This window comes from Acomys russatus, chromosome 7, assembly GCF_903995435.1.
Source record: "Acomys russatus chromosome 7, mAcoRus1.1, whole genome shotgun sequence".
In the NCBI taxonomy this organism is placed as follows: Eukaryota; Metazoa; Chordata; class Mammalia; order Rodentia; family Muridae; genus Acomys; species Acomys russatus.
The window spans coordinates 6,955,573-6,977,589 of record NC_067143.1 but is presented as its reverse complement, the minus strand read 5'-3'; the positions used below and the strand labels follow the sequence as shown (position 1 = coordinate 6,977,589).

General features: G+C 44.5%; 1 protein-coding gene across 2 annotated transcripts in view; it reads left to right on the top strand.

The window, feature by feature from the left end:
* Tsg101 (tumor susceptibility 101) overlaps nt 1-22,017 on the top strand; it is a 31,241-nt gene extending 9,224 nt beyond the window's left edge. The window contains exons 4-10 of one of the 2 annotated variants that reach the window (XM_051148570.1): nt 1,180-1,343; nt 3,920-4,046; nt 7,600-7,666; nt 10,248-10,339; nt 19,184-19,386; nt 20,519-20,758; nt 21,666-22,017. In XM_051148570.1, the coding sequence (XP_051004527.1) occupies nt 1,180-1,343; nt 3,920-4,046; nt 7,600-7,666; nt 10,248-10,339; nt 19,184-19,386; nt 20,519-20,758; nt 21,666-21,755 (983 nt within the window). In that variant the 3' untranslated portion in view covers nt 21,756-22,017. The remainder of the gene's footprint in view (nt 1-1,179; nt 1,344-3,919; nt 4,047-7,599; nt 7,667-10,247; nt 10,340-19,183; nt 19,387-20,518; nt 20,759-21,665) is intronic. The other variant, XM_051148572.1, reaches the window with a different exon arrangement.

Here is a 22,017-nt window from a genome sequence, read left to right as displayed (position 1 = left end):
GATATGTGACCCCAAAGGGGTTACAACCCACAGGTTGAGAACCACTGGTTTAGAGCATGAACCTGTGGGGGAACATTACACAGCAGTTCTGTGATTGCTGTACTATGAGGTCACAAAGGAGAACAGGGGCACACAGGAAGGTCACAGAGATAACGACACCTGTCAGTCATCAGCCTGGAGGAAAGCAGTTAACTGAGAGCCCCTGTGATGAACTTAAGCTTTCTTACTAACTGCACTGTTGCCGTTGGGATGCGCTGTGGCACAGGCTGTGGAAGTGTGTGTGAATATTGATATTATCTGAAGCGAGACTGCTCTTTCCCCTCAGCCATTCTTCATGAGTCATAGCAGGCAGGCCTGAGTTACTATGAGGGATTCTTGTTTTTTAAAAAGCAGGGAATTCTCGATGTTGGTAACAAGCCTACGGCTTTATGTGTTAGAGCTACACATTGTAGGTGTGTTTGGAGCTGAAGAAACGAGATCAGAAGTACCATTAGTATTTGCTTTCCTTAGTGAAACATGCTTACATATTTGTACTGCTGAAACTCTGTAAAGGTGAAACACATGTGAGTTACTTAGGTGTTGAAAATGGGCTCTGGAGCATTAAAGACTGGTTTACTTTTTTTTTTTTTCCCCGTTTTTCGAGACAGGGTCTCTGTGTATCCTTGACTGTCCTGGACTCACAGCAATCTGCCTGCCTCTGCCTCCCAAGTGCTGGGATTAAAGGTGTGCGCCACCACCCGGCCGACTGGTTTACGTTTAATGTGGTGACTATTGCATCTTTTGAGATCCTTCCATTTGACTGCAAGTAGTCAAATTTCTCAACTGAGATTCTGTTTCATAAAGCAAAAGGAGAAGGTAACAACCCTAAATCAGAGGCTCCATAAACATGGGTTGGTAGAAGACACGGTGAGGCCTCTGTTGCCGTTAGAGTGTAGAGACTGGCTTTTCCATCTCCTCTCCCAGCAAGGCGTTTTAGCAAACATTAACTTGGACCAAAAAAATGTCGGCAGCAAGCAGTCAGCACTGGCCTTTCTGATGTGCTTACAAACCAAAGTTCCAAGAAGTGTCTTAAATTACAACAACAGCGCTGATGGTGGCCAAGGTGGTGTTTGTTGCTCTCAGCCTGTGTCTTACACTCCTGGAAAATAATAGTAATTGAGGTCTCTTCTTCTTTTACAGGTAATACGTATAATATTCCAATATGCCTGTGGCTGCTGGACACATACCCATATAATCCCCCTATCTGTTTTGTTAAGCCTACTAGTTCAATGACTATTAAAACAGGAAAGCATGTGGATGCAAATGGGAAAATTTACCTACCTTATCTACATGACTGGAAACATGTAAGTACTGTGTGGGTCTATGAAATGATTGCTTGCGTGTTCTTCTCACTAGCTTCTGTCTTCAGTTCACACTTTAGGGCTGTTCCAAGGACAGTGGGTAAGTTCAGACGGTGGACTAGTCACTGAACTGAGGCAGGGAGAAAAGGCTCTTGTCTAGTCCTTTGGTGTTTATTGTTGTTGGGTTTGTTTGTTTGTTTGTTTGTTTGTTTTATGAGGTAGAGTCTCTATATTGTGCTGTCCTCTAACTTGTAGTGATCCGTTCTGCCTCAGTTTCCTGAGGCTGACATACATGAACTGTAGTATAGCCGGCTGAAAGGTCTGTAAAAGAATCTATAATGCAGGCTGGGCGTGGTGGCGCACGCCTTTAATCCCAGCACTCGGGAGACAGAGGCAGGCGGATCGCTGTGAGTTCGAGGCCAGCCTGGTCTACAAAGTGAGTCCAGGATGGCCAAGGCTACACAGAGAAACCCTGTCTCGAAAAACAAAAAACAAAAAACAAAACAAAACAAAAAGAATTTATAATGCTTCTTCACCATTTTATTTACTTGAATATAAACTTAGACAAGATGCAGAGATAGAATGTTCCTTTTAAAAATGGGTACACTTACCCCTACCCAGATCTAGCCAATGGACAGGACATTCTTCACAGTTGATTGGAGAGTGGGAACTGACTGTCACACTAACTCTGGTGCCTCATATTTGACCACGTCCCCTGGATGGGGAGACCTGGTCGCACTCAGAGGAAGGATAGCAGGCTACCAAGAAGAGACTTGATACCCTATGAGCATATACAGGGGGAGGAGGGTCCCCCTCAGTCACAGTCATAGGGGAGGGGAGTAGGTGGAAAGTTGGAGGGAGGGAGGAATGGGATAACAATTGAGATGTAATATGAATAATTAATAAAATATATATATATTTTAAAAAGGGGTACACTAGCCAGGCATGGTGGCATGAGCCTTTAATCCTAGTACTTGAAAGGCAGAGGTAGGTGGATCACTGTGAGTTCAAAGCCAGCCTGGTCTACAAAGCGAGTCCAGGACAGAGAGAAACCCTGTCTTCAAAAACAAAAACAAACAAACAAAAAATGGGTACACTGGTGGGAAATTTTTGAGAGCTCAAATCTTATTCTTCAGAGCATTGCAGTCAAGGATAACAGTTGAGACCTTGTGTTTCTGCTTCCGTTAGTGTAATTGGGAGAGCAACATTTGTACCACAAATAACCAGGAGCCTATATTGTATCAGTGTTCTCTAGAGGAGCAGAATCAATATAACAAATATGTTACAAAGGAAGATTTTTTGTTCTTTTAGACCAGGCTGGCCTTGAACTCATAGAGATCCACTTGCCTCTGCCTCTGCCTCCCAAGCGCTGGGATTAAAGCCATGTGCCACCATGCCCAGACTGTTGTTGTTGTTGTTTGGGTGTGTGTGTGTGTGAGAGAGAGAGAGAGAGAGAGAGAGAGAGAGAGAGAGAGAGAGAGAGAGAATATGAGAATATTTTGCCTCAGTGTGTATATGCACCACCTGTGTGCCTGTTGCCTGTAGAAGCCGGAAGACAGCATTAGATCCCCTGGAACTGGTGCTGCATTCAGTTGTGAGCCACCCGGTAGGTCCTGGGAACTGAACCCAAGTCCTCTGCAAAAGTAGCCAGTGCTCTAACTGCCAAGCCACCTCTCCAGCCTCAGAAAGGAGACTTACTAGATTGAGTTATTTGATGGGATTGGGTGAACCCATAGTGGTGGCCGGTACATTAGAGGCTGAGAGCCCACTAGCTTCTCAGCCCCTGAGGATGGGCACCTCAGCAGTCCCACTCTATATTGAAGGCCTGGAGGATACCTGAATATCCACATTAGAAAGCCAGAACACCTGGCTTCCAGTGTTGGAGGAGGCAGCAGCAACAGAGGTGGCAATATGGTAATACGTAGGTGCACTCAAAAGCAAGCAGTGGAAGATGGACAGGAAAAGGCGACACTGTCCTGTCTCTGCCCACTCTAGGAGAGCCCAGATCGAGTCAGGTTGATGACCAAAATTAGCCGTCGTGTTTATTTTGAAAGAGCTCAGAGTTAGAATGAGCTTTTAAGAGCCTGGTGTTGAGCAGGCCCAGCATTTTTATTGAGGTGATCCTCACTAGTTCCAGTTTCTGGAAGCTTATACATGTTCCATACTTCTTCACAAGTGATGTCCAGGATGCAAAGTATCATTACACCAAAAAAAGAGAGCTACATATGGGTAAAGAAGATATAGACATGTGTATATGCTCTTTTGTAACCCACTGATTTGATTGGTATGTTCAGAAAAATAGCTGGGGCCAGCCACATGGCTTCATGAGTCAGGGCGCAGGCCACACCAGCCTGGTGATGTGCATTTGATCCCTGGAACTCAAGTAAAGGTGGAAGGAGAGAATTGACTGCAGAGTTGCCTACTGACTTCCACACACACTGTGCTATGTGTGCTTGCACAGACACAGAGTGAAGAAGATTGTCGGAGAGTTAAAAACTAACAACAGAAGTGCCTAACGCTTCTATTTTGCTGAGAAATAATTATAGTGACATGATTTCTTGGGTTTCCCCCCTTTTTAGCCACGCTCAGAGTTGCTGGAGCTTATTCAGATCATGATTGTGATATTTGGAGAGGAGCCCCCTGTGTTCTCCCGCCCCACTGTTTCTGCATCGTACCCCCCATACACGGCAACAGGGCCGCCAAATAGTAAGTAGGCTGAGACCTGGTTTTCAAATGTGCTGAAACGAAATACGCCTTGTAAAGCTCTTAAACTAACTTCACTTTGCTTTTTAGCTTGTCAAGTTAGTGGAGTGTTTGGAAGTATTCTGCGGCCCCACATCTGCATGTACAGGTTCCTGCCAAAGTCTGGCACTGGGGCTTCCATCTGTGGGTAGAAATCAAAGTGTGGATGTTCTGGATTCCAGAGTGGAAGAGAAGATGTGCCAAACAGAGCTAGAAGTTTTAAATTATGCATGCCATGGAAAAGCCTGATTTGACCACTTGGACAGCAAAGATAGCTTGAAAAGTAGCCTGAGTGCTGTCTGTGACTCCAGGATCAATATTGTAGAGAATTAATTACGTCAGCTAGCTCGTTCCCTTGAGCTATTCTGGGTATACACAATTGGACATCTAGCTCTTGGCTGCTTCTCTATGGTACAGCCAATTTGTGACTACCTTGCTGCAAGGGTGAGAGCAAGGGGACAGTGCTGGTTCGGCCCTGGGATAGCTCCATCCCTGTTCTGTTTATGTGAATGATTCTTGCTGATACTTCAGAATCATCCTGGGTAATTGGGAGTTGGTTGTACTTCCTTGTTTTGATGTTTTTGTTTTGTACTGATTTTATTGTGTTTTAAGTTGTGATTCTGACAAACTTCTCTTTGAAGACCAGCTAATGTGAGCTTAATTTCCGTCTGCCTAAAGTCATGCTCTTGTTTAATCATTTTTTCATGAAGAATATCTCGATCCTTGAGCAGAATGGGATGTGAAAGAAGTGACTCCTCCTCTCTCCCCTCCCTCTGAGAGTAAGCTAGTGCTTCCTGTATTAAGAATGTTAGTGATTGTTTTTGTCTTAGTAAGTCCTGATGAGTTTAAAGTACCGTATTTTCTAGTCTGATCCGTCATTTATTTGCTCAGGTCACTTAGTAACCACTCAGGATAAAAGACAAAGGGAACCTTTATGTATTTTCTTCAGCTTCACGTTGCCTTTGGATGTACAGTATTCCAGAAAGAGGTCACACTAGTCACGGTTGCACTTCAGTGTTGTACGCACTGCCTCATCGAGCACTGACGAGCTAGCTTAAAAGTAAATCACTGAAAGACCACTGTACTGTCTATCCATTCCCACTTTAGTACCATTCTAGGCATAGCTAATCCATCCTTAGAAAGGTCTGCATTCCTCCCATGCACATACTAAGTCATAGCCAAGTCTTAGATACACATTTAAATATATAGTTAATAGTTGAGAAATCATTACTGAGAACATTTTTTTTTTTTTTTGGTTTTTCGAGACAGGGTTTCTCTGTGTAGCCTTGGCCATCCTGGACTCACTTTGTAGACCAGGCTGGCCTCGAACTCACAGCGATCCGCCTGCCTCTGCCTCCCGAGTGCTGGGATTAAAGGCGTGCGCCACCACGCCCGGCTTCTGAGAACATTTTTTACCTCTTTCAGGGTAATTTTAGAGTAATGAGTCATGTTATAAGACATTGGTTTTTTTGGTTTTTTGTTTTTGTTTTTAAGTTTAATAGCATGTGCCAGTAATTCCAAAGACTTTGGAGGTTTAACCAAGAGAATTGTGTGAGCCTAGGAGTTCACGCCTGCCTGGACAGCATAGTAAGATACTGACTCTTTTAAAAGTCAGCATTATGGGACTGGAAAGACAGCTCAGCAGTTAAGAGCACTTATTGCTCTTGCAGAGGACCCACATGGTGACTTACAACCATCTATAATTCCACTTCTGGGAAATCCACTGCCCTCTTCTGACCCTGCAGGCACCAGGCATGCATATGAAGTGCTTAAGTAGTTGCAGGCAAGACCCATAAAGTTAAAGCCAGCACCATATCCAAAACTCATATTTTACAAAGTTTATTTTAATCCTGTTTTGAGTGTGTCTGTATGGTATGTGCACATGAGTGCAGGTGCCTGACAAGGCCAGAGGCATCAGACTCCCACTAACTGGAGTTGCAGTCAGTTGTGAGCTGTCCAGCTGTGAGTTGTGGGTGCTAGGAATAGCACTCAGGTCCTCTGCAAGAGTAGTACATGCTTATAACCACTGAGCCCCTCAAACTGTGTGTGTGTGAGTGTGTGTATGTGTTTGTGCGTGCACACGTGTGTGCGTGTTTTACTTGTTTACTATGGAGCCATCTCTCCAAACCCTGAAGTAACACATTTATAAGAAAAGGAAAAATTCTTATGGTTAAAGGGAAATTACAACTCTGAGAGAGTGGTTTGCACACTGAAGAAACTAGCATGGAGGTGAGGGATACAGGCCATGGGTGTCGCTGGTACTTAACAGTGGACTCGCCTTTTTAGAGAGATACTCAAAAATGTCAACTGTGCTTCCTGCCTGGAAAGTGTCGGTGTGTGGAATGGAGCTGAGAGATTTGGGGAGTTATTTGTTTTTTTAATGAAATGCTGAATTTCGTCCTTCATTATACTTAGGAGAAAGTATTGTAGCATCTGTTGATACATCCTAAGAAGGCTGTGGACCCTGGTATGTTAGGCTGGTGGAGGTTTGCAAGCCTGTCACCGATAGCAGTGCAGCATTCTTCTCCCACTTGCCTGGACTCTGTCCTCTACAAGGTCCTTCTTTGAAGGCTCCGTGGCTCCTTTTCTTCGAGCTTCATCTGTCATTCCTCTACCTTTTACCTTAACCTTAAAAGGTTTACTCTGCCTCTTAGATTTACATTAGCTCCTTTCCTGGGTGGTCCCACAGATAGCTCTCTGTGCTTTCCCTGCAGCACAAGTAGCGGAACAGGCCACTTTTGACTCTTTGTCACCCCAACGGCATCCCTTCTCATCTCGTGCCTTCCCTTCTTACCACCCTCTTCTCTTCTCCTCTCTTCCCCTTTCCCCGCCCCCTCCCCTGGAATCTGTGGTTCCTGTCATATAGAGGACAATAGAACATTAGTTTATTGACTTGAGTACTGATTCAACATGGTATCTAATGAGGAAAGTGATTACAATTGACTCTGAAGGCAAGTCCTTTTCCATCGAGGCCAAGGTTAGTCTTTGGCATCACTGACCTTTCAGGGCTCTGTGAGTGAGTGAATGAGGCATTCTTGAAGACTAATGGCTTTTAACTATTTCCCCCATAGTATTTCCAAGCTTTTAAAAGCCAGTCTAAATGAGCATAGAGATAAGTTTTGTATAGGATTTCTTACAGTGATTTGGAGTCTTAGGCTCTCAAACAAGCCAACAAAACCAGCTGTTCAACTCAGTCAATGTCCCAAGACTTCTTAGATGCACAGGTGAGCTACCTTCTAAGAAGCAAGTCTTAAAGAAAATCCTCATAAACTAAGATGAACTCGGGCTGTAAAGCTTAGCAGGTTGACCTGTCTTCCAGTCATTTCTTACCGAGGATTTGCATGTGTGTTGTCATTCATAAAGAACTAATAAAGGCCAGGTGTTGGTTTTGTTTTGAGCCTGAGATTGGACTCTTGGTGTGAAATTTTGCTGTGGTGTGACAGTGATGCCTATTACTCTACAGCCTTTATGTTCAGGACTGTGCGTATGACTTTCAAATGTTAAAAATTATTTTTAGCCTCCTACATGCCAGGCATGCCGAGTGGAATCTCTGCATATCCATCTGGATACCCTCCTAATCCCAGGTAATGAAATTTCTGTTATATTTGGAGTCAAAGTAATGGTAGCTGAGAGATTAAATAGGTTTAGTTGGAATGCAATGAAAGGTCGGTTTATTGGTGTTTGCTCTTTGAGATAGGTCTGGCTGTGTAGACCACAGTCCTAGCCCAGCCTTGGTATTACAGGCCTGGGCTACCATGCCTGGGTTATTGGTGGGATTTTATGTAGGATGTATGCAGATAATTCCAAAGGAGTTATAGGTTGTCTAGAGACACCCAGCTCTGTTGGGGGAGGGAGGGCACACTTGGTAGTAACAGTGATCTTGATTGGTTTGTAGCCTTGAAATGCTGGCTTTTTCCCTTTTAAGAAGTTTGTAGGGGCTAGAGAAATGGCCCTCTCTCTTTTTCCAAAGGGACCTAAGTTTGGTTCCTGGCCCCTAAACTGGGAACTCCAACTGCAAGGGATCCAATAGTCCCTCTTGTCTCCACTGGCACCCACACATGTAAAGTAAAAATAACAGCTGGGCACCAGCACTCTAGAGGCAGAGGCAAGTAGATCTTTATAAGTTCCAGGCCAGCCAAGACTACATTGTGAGACCCTATCTCAATAAATAAATAAGTAATCTTTAAAAATAAATTTTGGATTTTTCAGAATGCAAATTTAGGACTATTTATTAGAATACATTGAATGGCACAAACTATCCAGAAACTTTTTTTTTTACCCTTTTAAAGGTTTGTTTTCAGGCTGGGCAGTGATGATACACGTCTTTAATCCCAGTACTTGGAAGGCAGAGGCAGGCAGCCTGGTCTACAAAGGCAGGCAAGTCTTTGAGTTTAAGGCTAGCCTTGTCTACAGACTTCCAGGGCAGCCAGTGCTATACAGAGAAACAACAATACACAAAAGATTTGCTTTCAGATTGAATTTTATAAAAGGTTACCAATGAGACCCAGGCAAAAATTAAATATCCTCATTCCCTAATAGTCTAGAGATCAGATCAGAAAAGTTTACTCTTATGTTGCTATTAGAGTCTTGTCCTTAGGAATATTCTACCAACTCCTGCCTTTCTAAAGGTATCCATATATAATCCTAGCAAAGCAAGAACATTTGACCATTTACTTCTTTGTTTTTTTTTTTTGTTTTTTTTCTTCCCCTGATAGAGGAGCTCACACTTGTTTTTAAAAGTTGTATTTATTTTATTTTATGTGTAAGAGTTCTTTTCTCGTGTGTGTCTGTGCATCACTTCTGTGCCTGGTGCCTTAGGCGGTCAGAAGAGGGTGTTGGATGCCCTGAAACTGGAGTTAGGGGCAGTGTGAGCCACTGTGTGGGTGCTGGATGTTGACCCTTGGTCTTCTGTAAGAACAACTGAGCCATCTCTCCAGCTGGTCTGAAACTCACCACACTCTCTCAAATGCTGTGGCTGTAGGTGTGAGCTACCTTGTTAGGCTCTGTTTGGCAGGTTGATTTGAGATAGAGTCTTGCTGCGTAGCCTAAACTGGCCACATACTCTGTGTTTGAGACCGTCCTCCTGGCTGTCCCGAAGTTCTCTATGTAAACCAGGTTGGCTTCAGACTCACAGGTAGCCTCTGCCTTTGCCTCCTGAGTGTGCAGATTAAAGGGGTGCACCACACGCCTGGCTTTTTTTCCTTCCTTCCTCTCTCCCTCCCTCCCTCCCTTGCTTGCTTCCTTTTTTAAAAGTATGAGTGATTTGCTTGCATACATGAATCTCTGTGACCCACAGAGGTCAGAAGAAGATGTCAGATCCCCTGGAACTATAGTTATGGTGGCTATGAGCCAGCGTGTGGGTGCTGGGAACTGAATCTGAGCCCATGTAAGAGCAGCAAGCATTCTTTTCTTTTCTTTTTTTTTTTTTTTTTTTTTTTTTTTTTTTTTTTTTTTTTTTCTTTTTTTCTTTTTTTTTTCTTTTCTTTTTTCTTTTTCTTTTCTTCTTTTCTTTTCTTTTTGGTTTTTCGAGACAGGGTTTCTCTGTGTAAACTTGGCCATCCTGGACTCACTTTGTAGACCAGGCTGGCCTGAACTCATATTGATCCACCTGCCTCTGCCTCCCGAGTGCTAGGATTAAAGGCGTGCGCCACCACGCCCAACTGCAGCAAGCACTCTTAACCACTGATCCATCTCTCCAGCCCCTAGCCTCATACTCAAAGCACCCTCTTGCCTCAGCCTCCTACTCAGATTGTTGCACACACTACCATGCTTGGCCTTCACAGTTTGCTTTAACCCCAGTGTCATTAGTGGAATTTCCATACATTCTTCCATGAATAAATACCTTCATCTCTAAAATTGTAGGTTCATTAACTAGCAATATAACATGTCAGTGTTTTTTATCTGTTTGGTTTTGGGTTTTTTGTTGTTTTGGTTTTTGGTTTTTTGAGATAGGGTTTCTCTGTGTAACCTTGGCTGTCCTAGACTTGCTTTGTAGACCAGGCTGTCCTCAAACTCACAGAGACCCAACTGCCTCTGCCTCCTGAGTGCTGGGATTAAAGGCATGCGCCACCACGCCCTGCATAATATGTCAGTCTTAAGTTTTTCAGTGGAGTTCTCATGGCACTGCAGTGTTGGCATCTTCACATTTGGTGTTCTTTTCTATAGTGGTTATCCTGGCTGTCCTTACCCACCTGCTGGCCCATACCCTGCCACAACAAGCTCTCAGTACCCTACCCAGCCTCCTGTGACCACTGTCGGTAAGTATGCGCATTTGTATTTCTCCATATAAGTCGAGGTCTTCTGTTGTGAAATGTACATTTCACTTTTACATGTAAAATTTTAGAATATTCTTCATATAGGAAAATCTGTAGTGATCAGTGTCCTGTAATGTAAAACTTGATGTGATTTAACATTCTGTAAACAAGCCTTCGCCCTTTAAAGTCTACAAATGTAGCTGAAAGCTCAGACACGTTCCTGCTTGCCACATTCTTACTGGCGAGTCTCACGTGTTGAGTCACTGGGGTCTGAAGGTCACCTTCATAGAGCATGGAGCTGCTGGAGTAGTCCTAAAGACAGAGGCCCAACATTAACGCTGGGTACTACTAGCAAATCCTAGGGCTTTGCGGCCTGCCTTGTGGAAACAGGTGAGTGTGCCTGTGGGAGTGTGCTCCCTGAGTTAGCATAAAAGGTCAGTAAGATGGCGTCCCTCACCAGTGCTGTTTCTTTTTAGAGTTGTCTGAACCAGGAGGACTTGTGCAGCCTGTCATGCGGAGTGCCTCCCACTTGTCACTGCGTTTGCCTTCTCCTTTTACTCGGCTACCTCTGCTGCCGCCTGAAGGTTTACTCTTGAAGGCCTTATGTCTTCTGACTCACACAGGACTAGCATTTCAGCCATCTCCTTCCTTACCTACTGGCCTGCTGTCACTGGCACATGAAAACACGCCCTGAAACACCCCTTAAAGGCATCAGCTACACTTTCCTATTTGCACATCCGTTTCCTCTTTGCCGTACATCTCCTCGGGACTGCTGTCTGTCCTTGTTACCCTCAGCCCCTCTTGCCTTCCCTCTACCGTTCCTTTAAAATTGCTTCTGTCAGTGGCTTGTGACTGCTGTCTCTTCTCTGCTCTGTCTGCGGCATCTGTCACAGTGGACTACTGCCATCTTGGCGCTCTTTCCTGGGAACACTTTGTTCTTTTCCTCCTGTAGCACAAGTGTTTGTGTGCAGTCTCTGCAGGTTTCTCCTCTTAATGTTGACTGTTGGATGAGTTCTTGGCATTTTGATTCCTCTGCCTCATGGTAGAGATTTAAATGTCCTGTCTGTACCCACAGTTTGCTGAATCCTGTCTAGTCTGCACCTCTCTCCTGTCCACGACAGTCTTTACCCAGCTCTTTGCTGTCTCCACTTGATGCTTCATAGACATCTTGAACTCAACATGACTCAAGTTGAACTCAAGGCTTTCTACAGTTTATCCATCTCCATTGGTACCTATTCCATATTCTAACTCCAGTCATCCTTGATTCCTCTAGAATCGTGTTGTCTTCAAAATATACAGAATCTAAACATACCCATACAAGTCACGTTACCTCATCTAAATTACTTTTTGAGAACTGTCAGCGTTGCATTTGTTTTAAACAAAGGCAGCCTGAAGGATCTTACTCAAACAAGAGTCAACCTTGTTTCACTCAAGAGTTCACTACAAAGGTTTCGGGCCTAGCAGGCCGTGTGGGGTCCTGCCCCTCCTTGTTTCTGTCCCCTTATCCCCTGCTCTTCTTGTCAGAGAGTTTTGTTCATTACTTATTTTCTTTTATTATTGTGCTGCCTCCTCCTCAAGCAGCTCACCAGGCTGTGTTTTGCTAAGTGTTTGAGTGAATACAGAATGATGTGTTTGTTATGTTTTCTGATGTCATGAAATCTGATCTGTGCCTTTGCTACCCAGCCAGGGTCTGCTTCTGTTGTCATCAGCAGGATCTAATGGCATAACTTTTTCTGTACTGTAGCTTCATACATACATACATACATACATACATACATACATACATATATGTGGTTTTGTTTATTTGGAACCCAGTTTGTAGCCCAGGCTGGCCTTGAATTCACAGAGATCTGCCTTTCTCTGTTCTCAGATGCTGAGATTAAAGGCATGTGCCCACACACCTGGCCCTATATTGTCTAGGTTAAATTATTTAAATAAGAAATAAGAATTCTGGGAGTCTTTAATCTATAAATTAAAAAAAAAAAATCAGAAACACTAAATTTGGGGCTGGAGAGATGCCTCAGTGGTTTAAGATTGCTGGCTGCTTTTCCAGAGGAGTCAGGTTTGATTCCCAGCCCGACATGGTGCTTTACAACTGTCTGTGACCCCAGGAGCAGGAGATCTGATGCCCTCTTCTGGCCTGCTCAGGTATCAGGCACAAGAAGTGCACACACATACATGCAGGTAAAACACTCATACACATAAAATAAAAATAACATCTTTTGCGGAATATGATGGAGCACACCTTTAATTCGCAGCACTTGAGAAGCTAAGACAGGCAGATCTCTGTGAGCCTCAGGCTCGCCTGGTCTACAGAATGAGTTCTAGGACACTAAAGAATTCCAGGGAGAAACCTTGTTCTTTTTTTTTTTTTTTTTGAGACAGGGTTTCTCTGTGTAGCCCTGGCTATCCTGGACTCGCTTTGTAGACCAGGCTATCCTCGAACTCACAGCTATCCGCCTGCCTCTGCCTCCCAAGTGCTGAGATTAAAGGCATCTGCCACCACGCCCGGCCCAAGAAACCCTATCTTAAAAAGCCAATAATAATAATAAGTAATTGCATCTTTTAAAAACAGATCTACTGGTTATGTTGAAGCAGCATCAGAGAAATGGGAATAGAACAGTTAGCTGTCTTATTTCTTAGTTAATAGAATAGTCCCTTTGACCTCATATAAATGTAAACATTTTGGTGTGTGTGTGTGTGTGTGTGCGCGCGTGCGTGCGTGTGTTCTCAGTACTAGTGTGGTGGTCAGAGGACAACTCTGGGGAATCTCTTCTCTCCTACCACTGGGTCCAGGGGTTGAACTCAGGTTATTAAGTTATTGGGCTGAGTAGCTTTTCTTTTGCCCATAAAAGTATTTTAATTCATTTCATAACATTAGATTTGAGGGATTTCATAGCTTAGAAATTTTCCATTTATCCTTAAAATGGGCTTTTATGAAAAGATACATTTAAAGTTAGATTTGACTTGAGATTTGGAGAATAACCAAATCAGCTAATACCATGTTTTACCATGTTTTTAAAAAAACAAAACGGTATTGTCTGTGACTGCCATTTCAGTTATAAACTGCAGCAGTGCAGTATGGTCGCCTGTACAGACTGGATCTGGCAGTAGCGCCTTGGTGGGTGCTAGACTATTGGGGCTTTAGAGTAAATGGCGTCTCCTGTGGCGTGCGGTTGGTAGCTTTCTTCACTTGGCTTCACTGTGATCACATAAGTTGGTTGTTTTGCTTTGCTTTGGAGCCAGAGTCCTGTTGCTTACACAAAGCTTGCACAGTGTCGAAGCTGTACCTGTGTAGCTTAGAGCCTTCATAAGCCATGTGCTGAGCTCCAGGTCGCCAGTCAGTACCATACACACTGAAAATTCTGTGTGAAGTTGTTTGAAAGGTGTGCTCCTACTTCAGAAACCACCTTGTATGTTGTTGTTATAAAAAGAAATAATCCCCATGGTTTGATGTACTTTCTGAGCAGATAGTGTCAGGTAACTCAGGCTCTATAGCTGCTGTACAGAAAAGTAATATTTTTCCCTTACCTTTGTTTTTACCCGCTGTCAATTCCGTGTGTGTGTGTGTGTACGTACCTGTGGGAGGGGTTGCTGGGTTTTTGGTTGTTCTTGGACTCGCAAAAATCTGCCTGCCTCTGCCTCCCAAGTACTGGGATCAAAGGTGTCCACCACACGCCCTGGCGTATGTGTGTTTTTAGATGTGTGCACACATTTGTAAAGGGAGGCCAGAGGTCAGCCTCAAGTGTCTTCAGTTGCACTCTACTTTTTTTTTTTTTTTTTTTTTTTTTTTGGTTTTTCAGGACAGGGTCTCTCTGTGTAGCCTTGGCTGTCCTGGACCCGCTTTGTAGACCAGGCTGGCCTCGAACTCACAGCGATCCACCTGCCTCTGCCTCCCGAGTGCTGGGATTACAGGCATGTGCCACCACGCCCGGCTTTGCACTCTACTTTTTGAGATGAGGTTGAGAACTAGTTTTTGTGGACTGGGAGTTAAAGGTGAAAAATCAGAAAAGTTAGGACAAAGAGATATTCAGTGGTTAAGAGTGCTGGCTGCTCTTCTTGAGGACCCAGGTTTGAGTCTCAGCACACACATGGTGACTCGTAACTGTCTGCAACTCCAGTTCCTGAAAGTCTGACACTTTCCCCTCTTCTTGCCTGTTACAGCAAAAACCTATACTCATAAAATTGAAAAAAATAAAATAATAAAAATTAGAAAAGCTGTTTAATCTTGTTTTCTGATAGGTTAATCATGGATTTGCTAGTACAAAGTGGCATCGTTTTCATTTATAGGAAAGAGCGATCAATAAGGACTGTTAGAGAACTGAGTGTCGCTGAGCCAGCGTGCTGCACTAGGGCGCTTTAAAGCCAGTAGCTAGTTACTCGGTGAATTGCCTGCTCCCTAACAGTAGGAAAACTTGCTTTCTAAGAGTTAACTTTGATGACAGGTATTGCTGACATTAAGTTTTGAGTATTTGTTGTTGTTGTTATTAAAGTCTTTGCCTTTGGGGCTTGAGAGGTGGCTCAGGGGTTAAGAGCACTGTCTGCTCTTCCAGAGGTCCTGAGTTCAATTCCCAACAACCACATGGTGGCTCACAACCATCTATAGTGTGATCTGATGCCCTCTTCTGGCCTGCAGGTGTATGTGCAGCCAGAGCACTGTATGCATAATAAATAAATAAATCTTTAAAAATAAAAAATAGTTTGAAGCCAGGTCATGGTACCAAACACCTTTAATCCCAGCACTCGGGAGGCAGAAGCAGGCAGATTTCTGTGAGTTCGAGGCCAGCCTGATCTACAGTCCAGGAGAGTCAAGGCTACACAGAGAAACCCTGTCTCGAAAGCACCCCCCCCCCCCCCTGCCCCCCCCCCCCGCCCAAATTGAAAATTGACTAAAAGTTGAGAGGCTTCAAGCAGTTCTTTTTTTCTTGTTTCAGTGGCAAGCAGCTCACTAAGTTTTGGACTAAAGTTCAGAATGTTTGGGGTTTTTTGTTTGTTTGGTTGGTTGGTTGATTGGTTTTTCGAGACAGGGTTTCTCTGTGTAGCCTTGGCTGACCTGGACTCACTTTGTAGACCAGGCTGGCCTCGTACTCCCAGTTATCCACCTGCCTCTGCCTCCTGAGTGCTGGGAATAAAGGCGTGCACCACCACGCCCGGCTGGTTTGGGTTTTTTAGGGATTTTTTTCATTCATGTGAAGTAGGGTCTGGATACCTATGAGCTTGAGGTGCAGGCAGCTGTGAGTTGCCGGATCAGTCCTGAGAACTGAACCCAGACCTCTCATGTAAGTGCAGAATGTTTACTTAACCACTGAGCTATCTTGTCTGCCCTCCATTTTTACTACTTCAAAAACTCTGGAGTTTTCTATTTTGACTTTTCAGTTTTCAGATTTAGTTTTGGTTTTTGAGACAGGGTAAACCAGGCTAGACAGGCTGGGCTCAAACTCACAGAAATCTGCCTGCTTCTGTCTCCCTAGTGCCTGCCTGCCTGCCCCCAAACCCCTCTTTCTTTTTATGAGATAGGGCTTATCTGTATAGCTGTGGCTGTTCTGGAACTCACTCTGTAGACCAGGTTGGCCTTGAACTCAGAGATCCTTCTGGCTCTGCCTCCTGAGTGCTGGGATTAAAGGTGTTTGGTACCATGACCCAGCTCACTTCCTCTTCCTTGGTAGTGTCCTTTCCAATTTGTACTCTTCTAGTTTTTCACATGTGAGAGGAACCATGGCACTTGTCTGTGTGTCTGGCTTCACATGGTGCCGCAGTTCTGTCCACTTTACTGCAAGTGGTATAATTTTTTTAATGTTATGTAGTGCCTTATATGCCACAGTTTCTTTGAACTAGGCTTATGTCGTAACCTGATTATTCTTTTTAAAGCCTCATTTTACTTTTTATGTATTATTTTATTTTGTATGTGCCATGTACATGCAGGTACCCTTGGAGGCCAGAAGTTGACATCAAAACTGGAACTGGACTTAGAGGTGATTTTGAGTCACTTGACATGAGTGTTGGGAACCAAACTTGTGTGCTATGGTTACGGGTGTCCGCCCTGCCTAGTTTCTAAGATAACAGGGATTGGCCCCGGGGTTTTGTACATGCTAGGCAAGCACCCATCAACTACGTTGTTAATATTAGTTACTTCTTTAGTAACTGGAACAAAACACCTGACAAAATGAACTTAAGGTTATTTACCCCATAGTTTATGAGTGTAGATAGAGTTCATCTTGCCAAGTAAGTCAGAGTAGCAAGAATGTGGGGACAGCTGGTCACAGTGCGTCTGCAGCCAAGTAGCTCGGCTCTCTTCCCGCTTTCGTCAGCCTGGTACCATGGCTCATGGAGGGTGTCACTCACGTTTAGATCTTCAAGCCTCAGTTAGCCTAATCTAGAAAGTCATCAGCCACATGTCTCCCCAGGGTTTGTCCCCATGACATTTCTAACCCTGTCAGATCAACAAGATTGACATCAGGTGCAGGAGCGATGGCTCGGCAGGCAGGAGCACCTGCTGCTCTTGCGAGGCCCTGAGTTCAGATCCCTGCACCCATGTCGGTGGCTCACAGCACCTGTAGTTCTAGCTGCTTCCCCAGGGGATGCCCTCCTCTGTCCCGCAGGCGCCTGCACACATCGTGTATACTCATGTGCACACGCACATGCACACATGCACAAACATTTTTTAAAAACACTACCATCATAGTTAATCCACAGCTCCCTTGGAATTTAAATTTCCAGGTCTTTATAGATGTTAGGTATCCTAAAGTTAACTGGCAGAGACCTTCTGTGGCTGTCTGCTCTCCTGTGCAGGACCTTTTAAATTTGATGCGGTCCCATTTGTCGCTTGGTATTTCCTGAGCTATTGCAGTCAGATTCAGAAAGTCTGAATATTACTGGATCTTTAAAGGTATCCTCAGTTTGCTGTCAGAAATTTCAGAGTTTAGAATCTTAAACGTCTTTGATCCTGTTGGGTAGATTTTTTGCAAGTGAGAGACAGGTACCTGGTTTTGGTCTTCTACATGGGAATGTGGGTTTTCGTGTATTTTTGGCTCTGCTTGTCCCATTGCTCTCCGTGCCCATTTTATGCCAGTGTTGTGCTGGTTTTATTTCCATGGCTCTGTAGAGTAACTAGAAATGGTCTTTCTGCTCAGGAGGTTTTAGGCTGCTTGTGATCCTTTGTATTTCTACATGGATTTTATGGAGAATGTCCTTGACAGCCCAAGTCTTCTCAGTACAGATAACTTCTGCAACACAGATAAATGGAATTGAACACACTGTTATCATCTGGGCACCTGATCATTGGGACAAGGGCATTTGCATCAAACAAGCATAATCAAATTTCACATGGGTTATTACAGACCGCGGTCTTTTAAAGACATGTATAAACTCTATTTCTGATGTCTCCTTGTCAGAATGGGCACATAAGATGACCGTCTTCACTGGTCTTCTCATCTCTTGGGTAGGCACTAACCTCCTGTAGGAAGTGTCTCTTTTAGGTGATGTGTGTTGCTTTGGTGTGAGATTGTCATACTAAGGGTATACAGGAGCTCAGAGGACAGCTGACCTGAAACCGGAGGCGCAGGCAGTTGTGAGCTTCCATGTGTGTGCTGGGAACCGAACATTGAAGCCTCTGTAAGGAGAGTAAGTGTGCTTAACCATTGCGCCATCTCTCCAGCCCCTCTCTTTTTAAAAAAAATACTTTATAGGGCTGTAGTGATGGTTCAGAGGCTAAACTCACTGACTGCTCCTCTGGAGGTCCTGAGTTCAGTTCCCAGCAACCACATGGTGGCTCACAACCATCTATAATGTGATCTGATGCCCTCTTCTGGCCTGCAGGTGTGCATGCAGACAAAATACTGTACATATAATAAATAAATCTTTTTAAAAACTACTTGGCAGGGTGGTGTTGGCAGCAGCGCACACCTTTAATCTCAGCACTTAGGAGGCAGGGCCAGGTGGATCTCTTTGAGTTCAAGACCAGCCTGGTCCACAAAGAGAGTTTCAGGATAGCCAAGGCTACAAACAAAAAACTGTATAAATTAATTTAGTGTAAGGAACTGGAGGTTTTGATTTGGCCTTTATCCTATCCAGATGACTAAATAGTTAAGCCCTTTTTATTATTTGTTGTTGTTATTTTACTAATTTGTGGGGGTCAGTGTATGCCACATATATACTGGTTCCCATAGTGGCCTGAATAGGGTGTCAGAGCCCATGTAACTGAAGTTACAGGCTTTTATGAGTGCCTGCTTGAGGGTGCTTCCGATCACTGAACTGTTCTCCAACTCCCGGACAGCTTATTTAAGTTGGAATGAGTCTGTGATTAGGGCTTGTGAAACACAGCTCTTTGATATATTTAGCAGGTGAAGAAAAAGCTCTAATCCATATTGAAAGGTGAAGAGTGTGTGTGTGTGTATGTATGTGTGTGTGTGTGTGTGTGTGTGTGTGCGCACGCGCGCGTGTCCGTGCGCACTTGAAATTAGTTTCCATCTCTCACTTGTTGAAGCAGGGTCTCTTGGTTGGTTCCGTTGGCTTCCGTCAGTTCTCACTGCCTCCTATCTCAAGATAAGAGTGCTGAAATTACAGATGAGGGCCACTGCATCCGGCTTTTACTTGGGTTCCAGAAATTGAACTGTGGTTGTCAGGTTGGAGTGGCAAGTGCTCAGTGGTCATAAGTAACAGTTCCAATGCTACCTTCAGTTCTAACTTACAGTCCTGTAAAAGGGGTTACACAAATCTAGCAACACTGTCATACAGCTGGTGACAGCTGCTTATAGCAGAAGGATACAGATTACAGTTGGCTGTGGGTTCTGAATGCTGAACACCTGCCTGTGCCTTGGTGTCCAGAGTTTTTTACCTTATCTTCTTCAGGTCCCAGCAGAGATGGCACAATCAGTGAGGACACTATTCGAGCATCTCTCATCTCAGCCGTCAGCGACAAACTGAGATGGCGGATGAAGGAGGAAATGGATGGTGCCCAGGCAGAGCTCAATGCCTTGAAACGAACAGAGGAAGATCTGAAAAAGGGCCACCAGAAGCTGGAAGAGATGGTCACCCGCTTAGATCAAGAAGTAGTGAGTAATGCATTGAAGATTGACACTGTGTGGGTTGAATTATCGCCAAAGCAAAGGGTTCTGTGCACATCATGGATGTGTAAAGGGAAAGTTCAGTCAGCAGCAGGGGCCTGTAGTCTGTGAGCAAAGCTCTCTAAGCAGGAGTGGTGGTTCTCGGGGACTGAGGCCAGAGGTGATCAGTCAGAGGAGAGAGGGGAGAGGAAAGGTCCCCAGTGCTGCCACGTGGGTCTCCTACTAGAAAGTGGGTGTTATCTGGAGCACTGCACTGCTTCCAGGGAAAACTGCTGCCGGTTCTAGGGAATGTGTATGGTAAAGATCTGCAGAGCTATTTCTAAATGCTATTTGAGTCACTATTAGAGCTATCTTTTGGGGGGCTGGAGAGATGATTCCGTGGTTAAGTGCTCTCCCGGCACCTGTATCAGGCTGCTTACACCTGCCTTTTGACCTCGTCTGACCCCCGTTTCTGGTCTCCTTTAGTACCTGTGCATGTTCTCCCCCACCCCCCACCCCCTCTCTCAACTGTATCTCAGCAGCTTCTCTGGTTTCATCATCCAGGTAATTTGGGGGCCTTGAGGGCTTCATATCAACGCAGCTTGTGCCCCTTCACTCTTCAGGCTTTCTCTTGTCAGGCATAAAGTGACAACCATTTCAGTTGAGGACTGTGATAGCAGTGTAATGGAGAGCTACCGCCACCGCCTGCAGTGTCTTGACACTGGAGAAAGTGTTGCAGCTCTGAGAGTCAAATGCTTTACATACACAAGTTCTCCTGTGGAGCTCCTTGTTTTAGTGTCTGGGAGGATCTTCCTTTTGGAGAGCACTGTGTCTGACCGTCCAGTCGGCAGCGCCACACGTCATTCACGATTATGCTCATTCCGGGAAATTTCGGTCATTCCTTCACACATCCTGCTGTTGGTCAGCCAGCCGGGTGTGGTGGCGCACGCCTTTATTCCCCGCAGGCAGGGCTCTGTGAGTTGAAAGCCAGTCTCATCTACAAAGCCAAGGGTACACAGAGAAACTGTTTCTGTCTCGGAAAAAAAAAAGATACCGCCATGAGGTCACATTGTAGATGTGTCACAGCAGGTGATCATGTACAAAACAGTATAAAGTTATGCATGGATTGTTCTGTTTTCAGGCTGAAGTTGATAAAAACATAGAACTTTTGAAAAAGAAGGATGAAGAACTAAGTTCTGCTCTGGAGAAAATGGAAAATCAATCTGAAAATAATGATATTGATGAAGTTATCATTCCCACAGCCCCACTGTATAAACAGATTCTAAATCTGTATGCAGAGGAGAATGCTATTGAAGACACTATCTTTTACCTGGGAGAAGCCTTGAGGCGGGGAGTAATAGATCTGGATGTCTTCCTAAAGGTAGGCGTCCTTCTGCCCGTATGGGTCTGAAGGCACCTCACAGACCATTCTTTCTCTAAGTCACACCACCTGGATTTGAGATATTGCCCACCCCTGTTTTGTTTTGCTGTTTTTAATCCATTACTGGTCTTAGGGTGGGATAATTTAGACCAGTTTTCCCAGATCAGGTTGTCCTAGAAGGAAGTGACTACCTTCTTTCATGCAGATTATCTCTGGCTTGCTAATACTATACAGACTGAAGATGTAGTAAGCTTTGCTTGTTGCTGTTTGTTGGGTCATAGAGAATATGGGCACACTGTGTATTTGACCTGGCTTCTGGCGATACCTCAGTGTTCATGGAAGCTGGGTAGGGCACTTGGGCGAGTGGCTAAACCATGTGTCTTGGGTCTAATGCAAGCAGCGTGAATGGCTGGGTCTAAACTAGAGACCACAGAGAAGGCTCTGTCTGCCACGGCCTTCTGGCTGGGGGGCCTGACACAAGAAAAGATGTGAAGAGAGGCAAGAAAAGTAAGCTGTTTTGGAGACATTGACTAGGGGCAAAAGTAGCTCCATTTCTCCTCAGCTCTTCCTTTTCTCTTAGTAAGAGATAGCTTGGTAACTTGTATGAGATTTGCAGTACGTTTTCTTGGCATCTTGGTGTCTCGGGATGTAGCTATGGGCTGGGGATACATCTCAGGGTGTGGCACTTACCTAATGGTTACAGCACTCTGGGTTCAGTCCTCAGCACTGCAGAGGCAACCAAAGTACCCTGAGTCAGATCCTGCAGTGCAGTCGACTTTTTAAAAGCCATGTATAAAGAGACAGTGGTTCCAAAGGCTGCTATGTATATTTAGGATTGCTAGATGCTCTCTGACCTCATGCCTGGGTCAAAGCCAATCTGACCTGTTAACACTTTCCTCCCTCCTAGCACGTCCGCCTTCTGTCCCGTAAACAGTTCCAGCTAAGGGCACTAATGCAGAAAGCAAGGAAGACTGCAGGTCTCAGTGACCTCTACTGACTCCGGTATCGGCTGGACACCGGCCTCTTCGTAAAGCATCCTTTTCTTCTTTTTCTTTCTCTCATCAGTAGAACCCACAATAAGTTATTGCAGTTTATCATTTGAGTGTTAAATATTTTGAATCAATAATATATTTTCTGTTTCCTTTGGGTAAAGACTGGCTTTTATTAATGCACTTTCTACCCTCTGTAAGCTTCTTGTGCTGTGTTGGGACTGACTGGGCTAAATAAACTTTGTTGCATAATTTCTCTCTTTCTTGGAC